At 42.3% G+C, this 20,977-nt stretch overlaps 1 protein-coding gene across 1 annotated transcript; it reads left to right on the top strand.

Annotated features, from left to right (window-relative positions):
* The first annotated feature begins 7,802 nt into the window (after positions 1–7,802).
* LOC129869686 (polyisoprenoid diphosphate/phosphate phosphohydrolase PLPP6-like) lies at positions 7,803–16,982 on the top strand. The gene is made up of 2 exons (XM_055944340.1): positions 7,803–8,428; positions 12,257–16,982. Exons 1-2 carry the CDS (start codon positions 7,936–7,938, stop codon positions 12,625–12,627), a joined length of 864 nt encoding a protein of 287 aa, XP_055800315.1. The 5' UTR covers positions 7,803–7,935; the 3' UTR covers positions 12,628–16,982.
* Positions 16,983–20,977: the final 3,995 nt, after the last annotated feature.

Here is a 20,977-nt window from a genome sequence, read left to right as displayed (position 1 = left end):
ACATTCTTTTAAGGCATCTGTGACTAGATGCATATCCGTATTCCCAGTCATGTGAAATCCATAGAATAGGGCCTAATGAATTTATTTCCATTGACTGATTTCCTCATGAACTGTAATTCAGTAAAATCCTTAGAATTGTTGCATGTTGCATTTATTTTTGTTCAGTATACATATCTACTTCGTACCCCTGCACATCGACTAGATACTGGTACCCTGAGTATGCAGCCAAATTATTGTTACGCATTGTGTATTTATTACTTTTATATTTTATTTCACTCTGCATTGTTGGGAAGTGCCCGTAAGTAGGTATTATAGAGTTAGTCAACTTCTGTTCTTTACAAAGCATGTGACAAATACAATTTGATCTCTCCATCATTACAAGAATATCATCAATATGCCTTGACCATGCCAATTTACAATCTAATAGAGCGTAAAGTGTCAAGGTAAAGGCATATTGATCATATTCTTGTAAAGATGGAGAGATGTCTGTCTGTGATAAAGAGATGCCCTGCTTTTTTTTAACACCACAGTCGATCAAACAGGTCCTGCAAGCTGTGATTGTATTACATATTGACTATGCCCGGTTAAATGTTGAGGAGCTGCAAAAAGGAGCTGCATTTGGCACAGAACAGGGCAGCACGTCATTGTAACACAAGGGTTGATATCAACAAGAAGCATGCCCGTCTCACTAAAGTAGAAGGATTGACTGCATCACTTCTTGTTTTTATGAAAATTCCACATTGTCTGTATAATCAAATAACATACAGTTCTGACAGACATACGTACCCCACAAGAATGCCACCAGTGGTCTTGTCACAAGTCCAAAAGAAATTCAAGGCAATGCACAGTATTGTATAAAGCCACGATTACATGGAACGCCCTGCCATATCATATTACCCAATAAAATAGCTAAATCTGCTTTAAAAAAAATTATAACACCTCACGTCACAACGCCTCTCCCCTACATGGGCAGCACCATTGAGGCCTTCTCCATTTTAAAGTGTCAATTTACTTCACGATTGGCTGATCCCTCCTGATGACCCAGTTGGACATGACTCCAACCGGGTCATCAGCCAATGAAGATGGAAGTCCCACCCAGTTGAACACAAAAAAAATGGTGGAAGCCCTCAATGGCTTGATGCAGCTAAGAGGGGTTACTTTACTGATAAAATCATTGATAACAAAAATTACCCTTTTAAGGTCATTTAAGGAACTAGGCAATAGTAGTACTACCAAAAACAAACTAAACAGTATTGGACTGGACTCTTTTTCTTTTGCAAAGGTAGCAACAGCCAAAGTAGCCAGTATGCTAGCATAGCTTAAATGCTCCAAAGCTACAGGACTACAAAGTTTCTTAGAGATTCTGCTGAGCAAATTGCCTCATGTATTAAACATATCGTCAATCTCTCTCTTGAACATGGCATCTTTCCTAGGGACATGAAACAATCGAAAGTTATACCTCTGTATAAGAAGGGGATAAAGTCTGACCCTGGGAATTATAGGCCTGTTTCAGTGGCGGTCAGTGCCTTCTATGATGAGGGAGAACAATCATTTTTTTCTTCCCATGAGCCTTGTTGGATGACTGTCATTCATATTACACTCACCCAGTTCAATGTAACATCGATTGGTTTAGGCTACTACATGATACTCAAGTTATCCCAACACACATCATGAGGTTGCTACAACGTAGCCCATGAATAAAAGTTTACAATGTAGGTGCACACATGTCTAGAGAAATTTGAGATGAGAAAGTGACACATGGACAGACCGTGACACATTCAATACCGCCTCTCTTGCCTGCATCTAGCTTATCTAGGGTGTAATCATCAGTCCAACAGTTGCAAATGAGATTTTATATTGGACAAAATCAGATATTTTCATCCCCGTTTCGTTGGCTTCCGTTTAAGAAACGTTGTTCAACAGAATCGACGGAATGAATACACCCTCATCATAGCAGCCATGTTGTATTCCTTCTTGCCTCTATGCGCTCTCCTGCTCTCACCTTTCCCCTTCGTTTGTGGACTTCAATGAACATCACATCAGCTTTATGTGACCAGGCAAAAAAAAACTTTCCAAGCCAAACCACTACACACAGCCTACATTGTTGTCCCCATATTAGCTAATGTAACGTCCTAGTCAACATAGCTAATAGAACTAATGCATTAGTCATTGTAAATAAGAATGTTCTTAACAGACTTGCCTAGTTAAATAAAAATTATCATTTGTAAACCCACCACAATCAGTAACGCTACAGTGTATAGTCAGTAAGCAGTTAGACCGGCGGCCCCGGTGGCAATAATTTAATAAAACCAAAAGCTTACTTTGACTTGAAAGAGTTCAAGTGTTGTGTTGGATAGTCATTGCCAGCTAGCTAACATCGTATCCCTCTGTTTGAGCCAGGTGTTTGAGTAACTAAACTAGCCAGCTGCATTTGCTAGCTAAGTAAGTGAAACTGAAAATAAAATACAAAATCTCTTGCTTCTCCTTCATTTTTGAAGAAATTAATTTGTTAAAAACTGTTGTCTTTCTCTCTTTGAGTCAACTACTCAGCCCATTTTATGCACTGCAGTGCTAGATAGCTGTAGCTTATGCTTTCAGTACTAGATTCATTCTCTGATCCTTTGATTTCATGTCAGTTCATGCTGTAAAAGCTCTGATAGGTTGGAAGACGTCCTGTGTAAGTCTATGGAGGGGGTGAGAACCAAGAGCCTCCTAGGTTTTGTATTGAAGTCAATGTACCAAGAGGATGGAAGCTAGCTGACCTCCGGCTACATCATGCTGCTACCCTACAGAGTGTTGTTGAGGCTACTGTAGACCTTCATTGCAAAACAGTGTCTTTTAATAAATTATTTGGTGACGTGAATATATTTAGTCTAGTTTTCAATGTTTTACCTTTTTTAATTTGAAGAAACTCAGTGAGGATGGTCCTCCCCTTCCTCCGAGGAGCCTCCACTGGCCTGTATCTATCCTCAGTATAACATCAAAGATCCTGGAAAGAGTTGACATGAGCAAATGTATGAATGTCAACCAAGTCTAATGTGTGATTTTCAGTCGGGTTTGTCTACTTTACTTGACTGACTTCATCAGGAAAGAGATTGATGAGGGAAATATCTGTGGAATGGTACTGCTTGACCTACAGAAGGTTAACCACTGTATCCCAATCTCCAAACTGGAAAGGGAGAAAGCAAGTGGTAGAGGTTAATGGTTCACTGTCTAAGGCAAAACCAATGAGTTGTGGCATTCCGCAGGGGAGCGTGATTGGGTCTCTTCTGTTTTTACTGTATAAAAAATGTGTGTTCTTGCCATCATTTCCTTTATGCAGATGACTCTACACTTCTGGTGTCTCACAAAAGTAAAACTATGTTGGAGAGCATACTTAGTTAGCACAGAGCTTACTAACATTAGCAAATGGCTTTGAGCTAATACGCCATCTCTGCACTTAGGTAAACCGGAGGCAATTTTTGGGGAGTTCAGACCTAAATTGTGTAGGTCCTCTGAAATCAGAGTGGAGTTAGGAGGTGAGGTGCAGACTACAAAAACCTCTGTTAGCTACCTTGTATGTATCCTCTATGGAAACTTGGGAGGCGTGAGCATGGCCACTAAAGTGCTTGGGAAGGTTAATGCCAGGACTAAGTTTTTGGCTAGAAAGTCCAAGCTGCATGATAAGAACTCCATGAGAATGCCAGCCACTGCCCTAATTCAATGCCATTTTGACTACTCTAGTACTTCCTGGTTTGGGGGCTTATCTAAGCTTCTGAAGGGGAAGCTCGAGCTAGCCCAGAATATACTGATCAGGGTAGTATTGAAGGTGAGTCTACGTACTCACATAGACAGGAGCAGCTTTCAGGAACTCAACTGGCTGCCTGTTGAGGGTGTCTCAGATTAGACGGGGTTAGGTTTACAGGAATATTTATGGTTCTGCACCAAGATATCTAAGTGATTACTTTCCCCATGCTGAAGATGCACACAATCACAGCACCTGATCAGGTGTTCCTAATGTGTGCTTATACACGTTCAGGAGTAATGCTGGGAAGGTACTTTCTTGTATACTGGAGCCTCAGATTGGAATGAGTTGCCTCTGCCTACGATGTAACTGCAATGATGAGATAGTTGTTCTTTGTTTTTATGTTTTATTATCTCGCTGTCATACTGTGTTCAACAGTGTTCAATCTTGCCTAGCCATCTGGTTTCAAGAGGACCACAATGGAAATAAGTCTCAGACTTTGTCATATCCTTGATGATTTTGCTTAAGCTTTTTCAAGTTGTGTGTGCTTGTTTTTTTGTTTTTTTAAATGGTCGGATTAATAAACCTAACAAAAGAAAAATACTTTGGATGGTCACCTGGCTCGGAGACAAAAGCCAATTGAAGCACTGAGACACACACCCCTAAACAATGTCAACCTTGTCTGGTCAGTCACACACTCTCAGTGCAGGCTGGTTTAACATACTGGTGCTATTGTGTTCCTCTAAACAGTTTACCGATAAATGAAGGAGGGGTCAGCTGGATATAGGTGCACACACATCTACATGCTCACGTCACAACAACTAACTTGAAATGGGATGTTGTTGCAGAAAGAATTTCAATGTATAGGGCTAGCCTAGAAAAAACATGCCTCTCTATTTTTACATGGGGCGGCAGGTAGCATAAAGGTTAAGAGCAGTGTGCCAGTAACTGAAAGGTCACTGGTTTGAATCCCTGCGCCGACTAAGTGAAAAATCTGTTGATGTGCCCTTGAGCAAAGCACTTATCCCAAACTGCTTCTGTAAGTCACTCTGGAAAATACTGTCTGCTACAGCCAGCATATCCCACTGCTGGCTGGCCTCTGAAGCTAAGCAGGGTTGTCCCTGGATGGGAGACCAGGTGGTGTTGGAGGGCCAATAGGAGGCACTCTTTCCTCTGGTCTAAAAATAAACATCCCGATGCTGCAGGGCAGTGATTGGGGACATTGCCGTGTGTTGAAGAAGTCTTTTGGATGGGATGTTAAACAGGTGTCCTTACTGTGTGGATCCCATGGATCTTAAGGGCATTAACCCCAGTGTCCTGGCTAAATTCCCAATCTGGAACTCATACCATCATGGCCGCCTAATCAGTTCCAGCTTCCAACAGGCTCCTTCATCCCCCTCCTCTCCCCTGTAACTATTCCCCAGGTTGCTATAAATGAGAATGTGTTCTCAGTCAATGTACCTTGTAAAATAAGGAAAGATTTTTTTTTTGTATGTACAGCTGTCAATTATTCACTTTTTAGTGTGACAGCAGCTGAAAGTCTCTCCTAAGGTTAACCTTCTATAAAGGCTCAGGTCAAGAGCGTATACGTTCAAAACAGGACGTATTTATATCAAAATCAATCAAATCTAATTCACGATTGACTGACATTTTAATAGGGATTGAGGTACAACATCTTTTGTGTGACCTCTAGCCTCCACGGTTTTAGGATCTGATATGGGATCAGCGTTCTCCACTTTCCATATGACCCCGAACCACGGATTTATATGTTAAAACTGAAACTGGTCCTGGGCCGGTGCTTAGCGTCTATGATTAGGCTACCATCATGATATGACACTTGCTTCCGTGTATTACCAATTTCACGCTGATGTCGTGGCAATGAGCATGCAGCCAAGTATATTTGTTTATTGTCTGTATGTCAAATGATATACAAACACACCATCAGTGAATTAGGCTACTGATTATGCAATTGATGACAGTCTGCTGCAGATACAAAATAACGGTTGAGGTACAGGTAGGCTACCGCAGATCATCACACCGACTTGTTTAGCCTACAACAGGTAGCACTTCCTAGTTTCCTAGGAAGTCTTGGAATTTGATCTTCCCGATGGTTGTCTCGGCTTCGAAGTTGGGGAATTCATCTCCTAGCAGTATCCCAGGCATGGTCCTCTCTCAGTGGCGAGGAGATGTGAAGGAGAAGTCGGTGGGGGTTATATGGTTTCCACTAGTTACAACAGCCACAAAGTCAAAATTGGCTATATCGTAAAAACGTTTTGGTCTTAATTTAAGGTTATGGCTAAGCTAATGTTAAAATAATATTTTAATAATATAAATTGTAGAAATAGTTGGAATTAATGACTTTGTGGCTGTATTTTTTTTATTTTTTTTATTTTACCAGGTAAGTTGACTGAGAACACGTTCTCATTTGCAGCAACGACCTGGGGAATAGTTACAGGGGAGAGGAGAGGGATGAACGAGCCAATTGTAAACTGGGGATTATTAGGTGCCCATGATGGTTTGAGGGCGAGATTGGGAATTTTTAGCCAGGACACCGGGGTTAACACCCCTACTCTTACGATAAGTGCCATGGGATCTTTAATGACCTCAGAGAGTCAGGACACCCGTTTAACGTCCCATCCGAAAGACGGCACCCTACACAGGGCAGTGTCCCCAATCACTGCCCTGGGGCATTGGGATATTTTTTTAGACCAGAGGAAAGAGTGCCTCCTACTGGCCCTCCAACACCACTTCCAGCAGCATCTGGTCTCCCATCCAGGGACTGACCAGGACCAACCCTGCTTAGCTTCAGAAGCAAGCCAGCAGTGGTATGGCCCTGTAGTAGGTTATAGGCTAGGTAACCTAATGTAGCAGACATAAAATAGGCTCTGGCTCATAGAGATAGATAGATGGAGGACTCATCTTCGTATCTGTGCCATTTATAGCAGCAGTAACTGCATGGGCAGCGCCAGTGAGGCAATCTCCATTTTGAAGTAGTCCATTTTCTTCTTCACGATTGGTTGATCCCTCCTGGTAACCCAGTTGGACATGACTCCAACCGGGTCACTAGAAAGGATCAGCTAATGAAGTTGGTAGTCCCACTCAGTTGACTACATAAAAATGGTGAAAGCCCTAAATGGCGATGCCCATGCTAATACGGCCTTTTGGCGCTATGTCTAGGCCAGGGTTTCCCAAACTCGGTCCTGGGGCTGCTCCTGGGAGCACGTTTTGTTTTTTGCCTTAGCACTACACAGCTGATTCAAATAATTAAAGCTTGATTATGAGTTGGTTATTTGAATCAGCTGTGTAGTGCTAGGGCAAAAACCAAAACGTGCACCCAGTAGGGGATCCAGGACCGAGTTTGGGAAACCCTGGTCTATACACATGGCCCTGAATGAATGGACAACAGAAGAGAGTTACAAGTATGTAAAATCCCCAACCAATCAGAGCAGCGATCTCACTGAGGCAGAGGTGACTAGTGTAAATTTAAAATGCTTCCTTATATATAAAGACATTTTGATTAAGATTACTAGCTAGCCCTAATAGAAAGATGTATTGCAGTCAATGCACTCTAAGCTTAGCCTATTGGCATAGCCGTGGGAGATAGGGGTGTTGCAGCACATCTTGAAAAATCATTTTTTTTTAAATATATATATATATATTAATAAATAAAATAAAATGTTGTCCCCCCCACAAAAGTAGTGCACTGGGCCTATACTATTCCTGTATTAGTGACCAATTTAGCCGTATGTAGAGAGGGAAAAACAATTATTCCCCCATCCTTCTCGCCATTGGCGAATTTAAAAAAAAGTCCATGCACCTCCACTCCCAAACCTCTGCTTGCTGTTATGCCTATTGGCTCTTCAGTTTATTTTAGTAAATACTTTATTAACACATATTTTTCTTAAAACAGCATTGTTGGTTAATGGCTTGTAAGTAAGCATTTCACTGTAAGGCGCATGTGACAAATACAATTGGATTTGATTGAACATTCAATAACAGTGTTTTGTTCATAATTATACACATTTACAATAGTCAGGTAATTATTCAGTTTACCTCATTCGCAATCTTTCAACGAGAGCACATTTCCCAGTGTGCTTTGCGCTAGGAAAAACAAAAATGGCGTTTCAGAAAAGTTGTTGAGGACGTAAGAGGAATTGTCACCTGTGAAGCGGTGACATTACACCTAATTTCAAGCACAGAAACCGAACAAAATGCCTTCTCCTAAAGCCAAAAACAACGCCAATCGCAGTGGAGGTGGGAGCCCAGGTCTCAGTGGTAGCACCAATGGCAACGGACGCTACGAGTTCATGTCGCTGAACCGAACCCCTCCAGCCACTCTCTTCCAGCGGCAGGGCTCCGACCCAACCGCTGCAGCCAGACTGCGGGCCTCAGAGAGCCCTACCCGGCGAAGAGGCTCCGGGTCCTCCACCTCCTCCAACACAGGCATGCCCGAAGAGGACTGTATGCGGCTCAACCCTTCCTTTATCGGGATAGCCCTTAGCTCCCTCCTCGCCATAGACCTGTGGCTCTCCAAGCGGCTTGGCGTGTGTGCCTGTGAAGATTCATCCTGGGGCAGCATTCGACCATTGATGAAACTGATAGAAATTTCTGGACATGGAATACCATGGCTGGTTGGGACAGCCTACTGCCTGTATAAGGCTGACAGTGCCGCAGGACAGGAAATTATGTTCAATCTCTTCATGGGTAAATATGATCATGTTATATTAATGGGTTTATTGATAGTAATTCTGACAGGCAGCCTCCAGTGTAGAAAGCCGGAAGGCTCTGATTTAGATTTCTTCCATAGAAATAGAATTCAAATGTTAAGGTTACCACCACACCACCTATTGTAATTTTCATGCATCCCACCACTCATCCCTATCCCCGGGTTTTTTACAGCAGATACGCACACACACACAGAGTGTTTGACTTGGTCAGGAGCTCATCGGAACTGAGTATCAGCACCTGAAGTATTCATCTGTTTGAGTTCCTGCACCTCATATAGAATATTAGCTGAACACTATTGAGGAGTTGCTGCACCTAAATACGAATGGTACCGGCACCTATTTCAGTACAAGTCAATGACTGCACACACAGACCACAAGGAGGATGCCATGCTTAATAATGAATGTCTATATTGGTGTTTTTATTAGATCAGTAGGTAGCCTACATATTTATAGTCTGTAGTGGCTCCTTTTCTCCCTCTTCTCCATTTGCAATGATGGTAGAAGATGAAAGCACATCCTTGGTAGGAATCACACACCCTATTGTTTTTCACCCGTCTTGTGCTTTCAGATAAGTATCAGTACAGATTAGTCTGAGATGAGAGGAGGGAAGGATTTGGCACCTTATTCTAATTAGGCCTATCCTGCGTATGCCCCCTCATCTACCCATGCCTTACAGCAGACACACACACACACACACACACTATTCCACCCCTCCCTTCACAATATTTTTTTAATTGTCTCTATTTTTTTCTCTTTCCTTTGGTGCCAGCTCCTTACCTGTAACGGTCATCCCTCCATTCATCCTGTGACCCATCTGTTTCTCTCCTTCACTCCTGTCCAGAGGCCATCCCTCTCTCCATTCCCTCATCTAGCAGATCTGTCTCTGCTCCACTCTTCACAACAGTTCAGGCAAGGTGACACACAGTACAGTGTTATAATTCCTTATGATTATGCGCCCTAGTGTATCTAGCACACTTAAGGCAATATTTTGGAGGCCTAATTCCAAGCATCTATCTTGAATACTACAGCACGGGGTGACTTATAATCAGCAGTCCCTGCGGTTATATCCACGGGGCGGGTGGGTTTAGGGTCATGAAATATTGTGTGGATGAAGGGCGGGTGGGTTGAATAAAGAGAAAGCAATCCATTAAAAATCCACAAATGTATAATAATTTTGCAATTCATATCTATAGGCTACATTTGAGGTTTTTCTTGCATCGTTTTTATCTTCAATAATTGTGTAAGCCTATGCTTTAGGGACTAACTACGCACACCAAATGCACGGCAATCACCAAATGCTTTTGGGAACATGGGCAGAAAAAGATAACGTCGATCCACTGAGGGAAAAGGGATAAGGTCGGAGTTGAATTCAATAAGAAAAAAGCTGTGAAATGGAGAGTTGAAAATAAAGATAAGGGAGGGCCAGAACAGCAATGTTTGGGAAAGATTTGGTGAAGTGGTAAAAGAGCATGATACGCCTTCACCAAAGTTATGTTATGTGTGATGATTGTGAGGCGCTATACAAATTCGAGAGTCACAAGATGGGAACTTCAAATATCTCACATCAAGGAAACTGTAGCCTACTGTTCAGATGGGTTAAATTGAATAGTAACTGAAGTCTGAACCCTGAATATAAACTCTCACATAGCCTAATATAATATCAACTCCTGCAGAATTATACATTACTTTGCAGTAAAATGATACACCAAATGTACATTTTGACTCGGGAGCAAGAGTAGAGAAATATTTATTGATTTCAGCATCTTTAAAGAATGAATGTGCGGTTAGGGACAGTCTCTAAAGGTGCCATCTGTATCAGTGTCATAAAAGCTGATAGTATTTCAACCACAAAATATGCATCCAAGCCGAATTGAAATTATCAGAAACATGTTGGGTCGTTTTCACTGCTTTTAATTTCCCTAACTGGTCAAACTGATGTCATTAGAATATTTTGTACAGAAAGTCTTTTTGCTATTGCATTTTCTCCCCGGTCCCTAAATGGCTGCTACACGAGAGAAGCAAAGCCGAAAGAGAACTTTACCAATGTCAAATAGAGTAAAGCATTCATCGATTTTATGACATTATAGTGAGCAAGGGGTTTATTTTTCTTCTTCTAGGTCATAATAACAGAAGAGAAACTGCATGTATCTAATTATAGATAAGTTGACTAAAGAATATTCTACCAAAATGTCAGAAATTATAAGCAGAAACGTATCTAAATTAAGTATACATTTTTTTTTTTCCCGTACCACCTGTCAAAAAATTGTTCTGCCGTCTCCGACTGTACAGAGCATTTTCTATCGGCCTATTTGCAGGTTAGGGTTGGCTGCAGGACTCAGAGTTTCACTTCATCACATAGTCAGGCGGTTGCGGATGGGTTATTAACAAATGCGTGTGAACAAACGGTTGACCCGCGCATCACTAGTAAACACGCACACACACTCTTCAGATGCTGGTGCCAGATTCTCTCACACACACACACACTTACAATGCTGATGCTAGAAATACACATCCAGGGGGGATCAGGCAGAGTGTGCCATCTCTTGTCGTCTCAAGTCTTCCAACGCTATGAACAGTCAGACACTAGAAGAGACAGAGAATGTCCCCTGTTGGTGTGTAGTGGTGGTGTGGTCCTGGGGTGAAAGAGTGTCTGAATGTCTGCCTGTCTCACAGACAGAAAAATAAACAGACAGAGCGAGGGGTCCTCTCTGCAGTTTAAGTATTCACAAGGTTCAGCCTGAGCTAGAATCTACAGCACAGTAGCAGAGTGTGCCGGTACCACTCAGTCGGCAGAAGTCTGTTGCTGTGTGACGCAAGCAGACGGGAGGGGCGGTCCCTGTCGTGTGATGCAGCCAGAAGGGCTGGAGGAGCCAATGACAGCTGCTCCTGTAACAGTATAACTTTAAACCGTCCCCTCGCCCCGACACGGGCGCGAACCAGGGACCCTCTGCACACATCAACAACAGTCACCCACGAAGCGTCGTTACCCATCGCTCCACAAAAGCCGCGGCCCTTGCAGAGCAAGACTACTTAAGTCTCAGAGCAAGTGACGTAACTGATTGAAATGCTACTAGCGCGTACCCGCTAACTAGCTAGCCATTTCACATCCGTTACACTCACCCCCCTTTCAACCTCCTCCTTTTCCGCAGCAACCAGTGATCCGGGTCAACAGCATCAATGTAACAGTATAACTTTACGTCGTCCCCTCGCCCCGACACGGGCGCGAACTAGGGACCTTCTGCACACATCAACAACGGTCGCCCACGAAGCATCGTTACCCATCGCTCCACAAAGTCCACGGCCCTTGCAGAGCAAGGGGCAACACTACTTAAGTCTCAGAGCAAGTGACGTAACTGATTGAAATGCCACTAGCGCGTACCCGCTAACTAGCTAGCCATTTCACATCCGTTACACTCCTTTACAGCCTAGATAAGGAGGAAAAGACTGCAGCTCTCTGTCTTTGTTTCTTTCTCTTTCCTCACACATCTTCTCCCTTTCCCTCCCTGGCAAAAGGCCAAAGCTGTTACTGAGCGCGTGTGTGTTTGTGTGGAGGTTCGGCTCAAACAGGCGTAGAGTTTGTTGTCTCATATACTGTGATAACATTATATGTTTGTGTGGGTGCAATGTGTATTGCTGCTAATACTATATGCTGGGTGTTAGTGTATTTGTTAGTGTGTGCATACATTTGTTTGTTTTGGTACTGTATACTGTTTACTGACTGGTCTGTTTGCCAACCATGTAATTGCTCATCTCTTTCCCCCTCTCTCTCATATCTCGCACCCCATTCTGCATCCTCTCCCCTCAGCTCTCATTCTTGACCTGATCCTGGTTGGCATCGTGAAAGCGGTCGTCCGTCGGCGCCGCCCATCCCACAACCGCATGGACATGTTCGCCACCTTCTCCGTGGACCGCTACTCCTTCCCCTCGGGGCACGCCACCCGGTCCGCCATGTGTGCCCGTTTCCTGCTGGCCCACTTGGTGCTGGCCGCCCCCCTGCGGGTGCTTGTGTTCCTGTGGTCTGGTCTGGTGGGGCTGAGCCGGGTGCTGCTGGGAAGACACAACATGACCGATGTGCTGTTTGGCTTCCTGATGGGCTACTGTCAGTACAACCTGGTGGAGATGCTCTGGGTATCATCGCTGGGTATGCAGGGTCTCCTGGGGCTCATCCAGGGGTGAGAGGATGGGAGGGTGTGGTAGGTGGAAGACAGACGCCCTGTCCCAATATGTATGAAACATTGACTGATCCTGTCCCATACTGACACTGTGGTCACTCATCATTGCCTGTTCAAGACAAACAACTACAACAAAGCCTACCACCCACCAACCATCCACCCATATGTAACTGCAATCAGAAGTACCTAGGAGCAGGGTGCTCTTCCATACTGTGATAAGAGAGAGAAAGTGTGTGTCTGTGTGCGTGTCTCAGAGAGTTGTGTTCTCAAAGGGGAGAATGAATGCGATTGGTTAACTTATGAATTGATTATGGTGTCTGTGGGGCGCTCTGGAAAGAGCAATGTAATTTATGGAGGACACATCATGTATTGACTTATTTTAAACTTTTAAGGTATAGAGCCTCACAGTGGAGGTGTCATAACAGCCATAGAACCTTACGGTCAAACAGGGAAATGGTTCCAATTGTTTTTCCACCATTCATTTTTCCTATAGGGAATTTTAGAAACACTTCAAATAAGGGCTGTGTTCAAATCGATCTCGAACAAGGTGACAAGGTATCAAATAATTTTCGGCTCTATTTGGAAATTCTAATTAGCATCAAACTAGACATCATGCAAGACTACAAATCCCTGTAAGCTCCTGCACGTCATCTCTAGCTGACACCTTTGCTAACAGGTATTGTGTCAATTTAAAACTTGCACAAGACCGTTCACAGAATTGTCCATTTTAAAGAAATGTAGCCAATTTATTAATTACTATATTTAACTAACTATCTAATGTTAGCTCATCTAGAGACTCTTACCTTTGCCTCGATTCGGCTGTCTCGTCCACATCATCATGGCATTTGTAGTTCTTTAAGATAGTCGCATTAGCAGCTAATTAACGTTTACATTTTGGGGGGTAAATACAGGCAAATATATTGATAAAAGTCACCTTGTCCTAGAGCGATTTACACAGTTATCAAAATGTAACGCCAAGGTAGGTAAACCTACATGAAACACAGCCCTTATTTTAAGTGTTTCTAAAATGAATGGTGGAAAAACGTTTGGAACAATTAACTTGTTTGACCACTTGGTTTTACGGGTATTATGACACATACTGTGCTACTCTATGTAAAGTTCACAAAATGAAATGGTTTGTCTTTTTTATTTCTCACTGAAATATAGTCACCCTGAATGTGTTATTGCAGATCTTGAGGAATAATACCAGTTTTCTACAGATGGGTGAACGCTAAAAAATAATTAACATTGATGATGTTTTAACCAGAGACAGGAGGCATGGTTTTCATTCCAAATTAGGTTACCCAACAACTTTACAGTTACGCTGACATCAAACATGTAGTTCATTCACTTTATAACCTTTTAATGTGTTAAACGTGATCTCCTCTTATCTATGGCTCTGAGACCTGATCCTGAAGATGGTTCTCATCTTGTGGAGAGTTGATTCCTTATAGTAACTGTCTAAATAGTTTTGCAACAGGTTTGCAGTGGTTGGAGGGAAAACCGGAGAGGCCAGGGCAGGTTTTATAGTTCAGTCACAGAGATGGTAGAAGTAGAATAGCTTTTTGTCTTTCTGATAGAAAGGGAAGACACCTAGTCAGCTGTACAACTGAATGCCTTCAACTGAAATGTGTCTTCCGTATTTGAGATCACAAGACAGTGAATGTCCAAGACTGGTTGCTCATTCCTGCTGTACTGTTTTGTTACAGGTGTAGACAAAGCACCAGTCTGAGGTGCATCATTTAATGTTTGTCCAGGTTAAACCCCTGGGTGACGCCAGCTGTAGTAGTGGCTAACGTAGCAGGCGGGTCATTCCATGTCATTTCAGCGAGCCATGACACCCACCATCTCAGATTGTTCTGAAAATGTTTCTGTAGTTAGAAACTGATAAGATTTGCCTTACTGCAACATTATTTGGTTGAAATATAATTTGATCTCTGAGAAATTAAGCTAATTGATTGCACCCAAATTGGCCATTTTTAAATTATAGGATGTATATAATATTCAATAAATATACTACATAACATCTGATTTGGACCCCCAAAAATTCGAACAATGAGTTAGACATGAGGATTCCAAAGAAATGGTGAAAAGCCACCCACGGACCACCACACCCCATGCCACTCTCAACCCAACAAGTATACAGTACCAGTTGTATATGTTTAACAAGTAGAATGGAGCTGCGGCTCGGAGTATTGTTTCTTCATCCTATGTAATGTATTCTCAGTGAATTTGGGGATGTTTTTTTCCCCTGTTCAGAGAGATTAGTCTTGAAGTTGTTAGGTTTATGTCCCATCCTACATTCTGATATTACCAGGTTCTGACCACGGTGCTGTTCCTGCTCTTGGCTAAAAAATACATATCCCCCTTCAATGTTAAAGGGATACTTCTGGTTGTTGGCAACTCCGCTAAGGGTGGTAATGGTGTAACCATGGTGCGTGCCTTAGCCACTAATTAGCTGTGGGCCGGATCTAGTGGCCAAGTGCTTTCCACCGTGTCCTTAACTGCCCTACTGTTAAACTGCTCTTTGCTCTGACTACTCATGGCCTCCCCTCTATATGAATGTACATTCTCTGGTGCATGTGAGGCAGGAGTGAGGGACCCAGTCAGAGAGTTCTCAGGTGTCCTGGGTGTTTAGAATGTTTCTGGGTGTTTCAATACGGTGGTCATTTTGTGCCGTTACCAGTGTTGTCATTTGGCTGTTGTCACATTGTGAAGATCCTGCACAGACCCTAATCCTGGCAGACAGAACATTCTTTTGTTGACTCTGATGACTAATATTCCCTCTTCTATCCCCCAGCCACTGTTCTCTATCTCCTCACTTCTGAGACCAAAACCACTCTCTCTCCTATCCTCCTCAGCTGAGTGGATTCTGCTGTAACTGAGAAACCTGGAAGGGGTGTGAGTGAGGAGGCCACCCACTCAAACACATCCGCCGTGGTTAAATATGGAGGAGCAGCTTATTAGCCCCGTCTCTCTCTTGCTCTCTCTTACCGTCTCTCACCCTCACGCTATTACAGCTGTCTCTCCCTCTCTCGGCCCCCCGCGTCTGTTTCTGCTCAGAGAGAAGAGTCAGGCTCCATTACTGCTCCATTCCTCAGCTGCTCTTCACCATTTATCTTGTATTCCCTCCAGCTGAATCACTACCCTTTCCCTGACTCCCCCTCACTTATCTACTGTTATGTTGCATCCATGCTCAAGTATGACTCCAAACTAAACATTAAGTATTTTGCATGAGAAATATTTTTCTGGGGAAGATTTGGTATGTTACAATGCAGTGAGTGCAGCTACACATGATGTGTTGGTCTTGATTAGTCTTCATGTACTGTTCCCTGAGAGATGGTCTACATCAGTAGGGTATTTTTTCTCTGACTGTTGTGAACAACAGTTTCTCTCATTCATACATGCATACATACAAGCTGTATTTCTTCAGCAATAATGCAGTAGTAGAGAATAGACCTAACCAGTGATAGGTCAAATCCTACCGATTCAAGAACCAATGACATGGCATCCCCAGAAACTGCATCCTGTTGTCTTCTGATGAGAAACAACCATCCAAAGTAATCATGGTTCTCTTAACATTGCAATAAGGAAGAACGCTCTGTTTTGTGTTATCTATCTACTCACTAACGTATGTCTGAGAATATTATGCCCAATCAAATGTTATTTGTCACATGCTTTGTAATCAACAGGTGTAGACTAACAGTGAAATGCTTACTTATGGGCCCTAACCAACAATGCAAAAATATATATAATAACACAAGGAATAAATACACAATGAGTAACGATAACTTGGCTGTATATACTGGGCACCAGTACTGAGTTGATGTGCAGGGTACGAGGTAATTGAGGTAGATACAGTGCCTTCAGAAAGTATTCACACCCCTTGATTTTTTTCCCCCCACATTTTGAAAACCACCTTTCTGGGTAAGTCTCTTAAGAGCTTTCCACACCTAGATTGCTCAACATTTGCCCATTCCATTATTTTGAAAAATTCTTTAAGCTGTGTCAAATTTGTTGTTGATCATTGCTAGACAACCATTTTCAGGTCTTGCTATATATTTTCAAGCAGGTTTAAATCAAAACTGTAACTTGGCCACTCTGGAACATTTCACCATCTTCTTGGTAAACTATTCCAGTGTAGATTTGGCCTTGTTTTAGGTTATTGTCCTGCTGAACGGTGAATTTATCTCCCAGTGTGTGTGGTGGAAAGCAGACTAAACCAGGTTTTCCTCTAGGATTTTGCCTGTGCTTAGCTCCAGTAACTACAATATTGTTGATCCATCCACAGTTTTCTCCTATCACAGCCATTAAACTCTTTCAGTCACCACTGGCCTCATGGCCATGTGTTATTTCATAGTTTTGATGTCTTCACCATTATTCTACAATGTAGAAAATAGTAAAAATACAGAAAAACCCTGGAATGAGTAGATGTGTCCAAACTTTTGAGTGGTAGGCTGAATCACAACTGACCGTGATTGGGAGTCCCGTAGGGCGGTGCACAATTGGCCCAGCGTCGTCCGGGTTTGGCCGGTGTAGGCCGTCATTGTAAATAAGAATTTGTTCTTAAATAAATAAATACTGTAGTTAGGGATAAAGTGTCTAGGTTACAGGCTAGCTAAACAGTAGCAGCAGCGTATGTGATGAGTCAAAAGAGTTAGTCCGGGTAGCTATTTAACAAACTGTTCTGCAGTCTTATGGCTTGTGAGTAGGAGCTCCTGTTGGTTCCAGACTGCATCGATACTGCTTGCAGAGTAAACTGTCTATGACTTGGGTGACTGGAGTTTTTGACAACTTTTAGTCCCAAACTACTTTTGGCCAGAACCCTATAGGCCCCGGACTTGGAGCTAGTAGTCTGTTTGGAACTGTGCGCTACCAGTTTGGCCATCACAGCCTCTGTACAGTCAAAAGCCATAGTTTGCAGACACAAGCATTATTATTTTGGGTTGACTGTATATGGTAGCAAATGTGACTTTATTCTATGGATTTTGGAGGCGTACTCCAGAATGATTGCACTAATTCTGTATATATATATATATATATATATATATATATATATATATATGTATATATATATGTATATATATATGTATATATATATATATATATATATATATTTTTTTTTTTTTTTTAAATAAATGTGTCAAGTTGTGACCTTGACTCACCATGTGGTTTATATTTAGTTATCTGGGACAAAATTACATCAGTTTTATCTTTTGTGGCTTAATAGAAGTAGCTGAAAACTAGAAATGACAAAGTGGAATTTTAAATGGAGCTTGATACTATTCTGCAGAATTGTTTGAGTGTAAATCTGATCTAGAATATGTAGTATGGTAGAATCTGCGTCATGGAAATTTGCCAGATATTTGTTTTGACTGTAATATCTAACCTCCACCAATATAACCCAGATCATTGCACTCCTGTCAATGTTAAACATGTTCACTTTGAAGTGGAATTTTAAATGGAGCTTGATACTATTCTGCAGAATTGTTTGAGTGTAAATCTGATCTAGAATATGTAGTATGGTAGAATCTGCGTCATGGAAATTTGCCAGATATTTGTTTTGACTGTAATATCTAACCTCCACCAATATAACCCAGATCATTGCACTCCTGTCAATGTTAAACATGTTCACTTTGATCCAGGTCTTATTTTGTGATAATTAAAAAAACGTCACTGTGTTTGCTCGGCATAAAAGGCTGTGATGAGCTCTTCCCTTTTGACACACACACACAACCCTCACCTGCCGACACACAACACAAAGGTAAGTCACATTAGAGTAGACATTACTGCTTCACCATATGTAATTGTCTAGAATCTATGTAGAAATGTCATGTGCACTGTACACTTATGCAGAATGTATACTGCAATTACAGTGGAATAAAGAATTCTGTAGATGTTCTGTTATATTTAAGCCTAATGTCTTAATGATGGAAAAACCTTTTGTCTAAATTGAAGTGTTAGAGGTAGGATAATCTTAATGAGTTTTCGATTTCATGTTTGAATTAAACAATGAATGTCTGAAATTGAAACGTGGATAAAAAAGAGCCATCAATTCTGTGGTGCATTAAAGAGCGACTGCCCCTGAAAAGCAACTAATCCTTTTCAAAACAGCCTATGTAACATTGATATGAGTCAGAAACATTTATTCTAGTGTTAAAATTTATGTGTAAATAGGATCATTTTAGTCATAAAGAAGGTTGGGTGTGGATTACAATGATGCCCTCTTTTGCCAAGCTCCATATGCAAATCACCCCCGTCCACTTCGCTTCCCTTCATTGAATAGGGCTCCATTGTTTCATCGCCCCCAAATGCGTTCAAAGGATCATGTGTCCTATAGCTACAGATTGACCTCCACAGCCAAAGTTCTATGGTTTGCATACCCTGCCAAAGGACCCTAGTATGGAGTTCGTCGGTCCTCAAGTCTGGGTCGGCAGGTAGCCTAGTTAGAGCGTTGGGCCAGTAAACAAAAGGTTGCTAGATTAAATCCCTGAGCTGACAAGGTACAAATCTGTTGTTCTGACCCTGAACAAGGCAGTTTACCCACTGTTCCTTGGCTGTCTTTGCAAATAAGAATTTGTTCTTAACTGACTTGCATAGTGAAATGAATGTTCCCTAAAAGTTCTCCTTTGGTTCTTTAGAAAAAAAAATTCCCACAACGTTCTGTGAAAGTTATTTTTCAAAGAAACACATTCCTCACAAGTCCTCAACTGGCAGCTTCATTAAGTAGTACTCACAAGAAACACCAGTCTCAACGTCAACAGTGAAGAGGCAACTCTGGAATGCTGGCCTTCTAGTTAGGGCTTTTTCTTTGCAACTCTATCTCAGTCTGGCCAATAAAAAGAAAATATTAAGATGGCCAAAATAACACACACTGGACAGAGGAACTCTGCCTCGGACAGCATCCGAGTCGCCTCTTCACTGTTGGCATTGAGACTAGTGTTTTGCGGGTACTATTTAATGAAGCTGCCAGTTGGAATTCTGAGGCGTCTCAAACTAGACACTCTAATGTACTTGTCCTCTTGCTCAGTTGTGCACCGGGGCCTCCCACTCCTCTTTCTATTCTGGTTAGAGACAGGTTGCGCTGTTCTGTCAAGGGAGTAGTACACAGCGTTGTATAAGATCTTCAGTTTCTTGGCAATTTCTCACATGGAACAGCCTTCATTTCTCAGAACAAGAATAGACTGACAAGTTTCAGAAGAAAGTATTTGTTTCTGGCCATTTTTAGCCTGTAATCGAACCCACATGCTGATGCTCCAGATACTCAACTAGTCTAAAGAAGGCCAGTTTTATTGCTTCTTTAATCAAAACAACAGTTTTCAGCTGTGCTAACAATTGTAAGAAGATTTACTAATGATCAATTAGCCTTTAAAATAGTCAACTTGGATTAGCTAACACAACGTGCCTTTGGAACACATGATGGTTGCTGATAATGGGCCTATGTAGATATTCCATAAAAAATCTGCAGTTTCCAGCTACAATAGTCATTTACAACATTATCAATGTCTACGCTGTATTTATAATCAATTTTATGTTATTTTAATGGACAAAGAATGTGCTTTTCTTTCAAAAACAAGGACATTTCTAAGTGACCCCAAACGTTTGAACAGTAGTGTGTGTGTATATTTAAGATTCTTCAATATTCCACCTTCAGCCGCCTTGGCGTACCTCTCTCTGAGGAAAGACCGAAGGCCCATCCACTCACCTCGAATTTCTCAGAATCATACTGGACAAAGTACCCTTTCAGGCCTCCCCTTCTCTCTACAAACTTCAACGCATTTCCCTCCCACTATCCAATTACTTGTAATCTCCCCACTCCACTAAACGTCAGCGGCTTTCACTGCTGGGCCACCTGATCTCTGCCATCAGGATCACCCCTCAAGGCAGTTCCTTCCCGTCCCACCTTCTCTCCCTGGCCACCTCCGTGCCTTCCCTGCTTCACGCCGTGGTCTTCGATCCCTCGTGCCTCTCGGAGCTCAGGCTTTGGCACCTCCTCAGTCATTGGAATGGTATCACCTTTTTCTATGATGACTGTCCCTTCTCCTGAAGACTTACAGCTTTTCACTGCGCTGCCTCTTCCATTGGGTACGAAGGTTTCTACAACGGTCATTGGTTTGCTGCCATAGCCGCTTCTCTCTGGGGAAATGAAGGGTCCAGAAGGGCCATCATTAACCAGGGCCGTTCTGACTCCCTCCCTATCATGAGTTTCCTAAGACAGCCAGGTTAGACGTCTGTCAGTTCCTTCTCAGAGCTGTACATGTACCCGGCCAATGTAACGCAATCGTTGATTATCTGTCCCGTCTCCAATTTCAGAGATTACGGCACTTGGCCCTAAATGCAGAACCCCTACCAAC

Source organism: Salvelinus fontinalis, chromosome 14 (assembly GCF_029448725.1).
Source record: "Salvelinus fontinalis isolate EN_2023a chromosome 14, ASM2944872v1, whole genome shotgun sequence".
Taxonomy (NCBI): Eukaryota; Metazoa; Chordata; class Actinopteri; order Salmoniformes; family Salmonidae; genus Salvelinus; species Salvelinus fontinalis.
The sequence above is the reverse complement of the archived record's forward strand: the minus strand, read 5'-3'. Positions and strand labels throughout refer to the sequence as shown.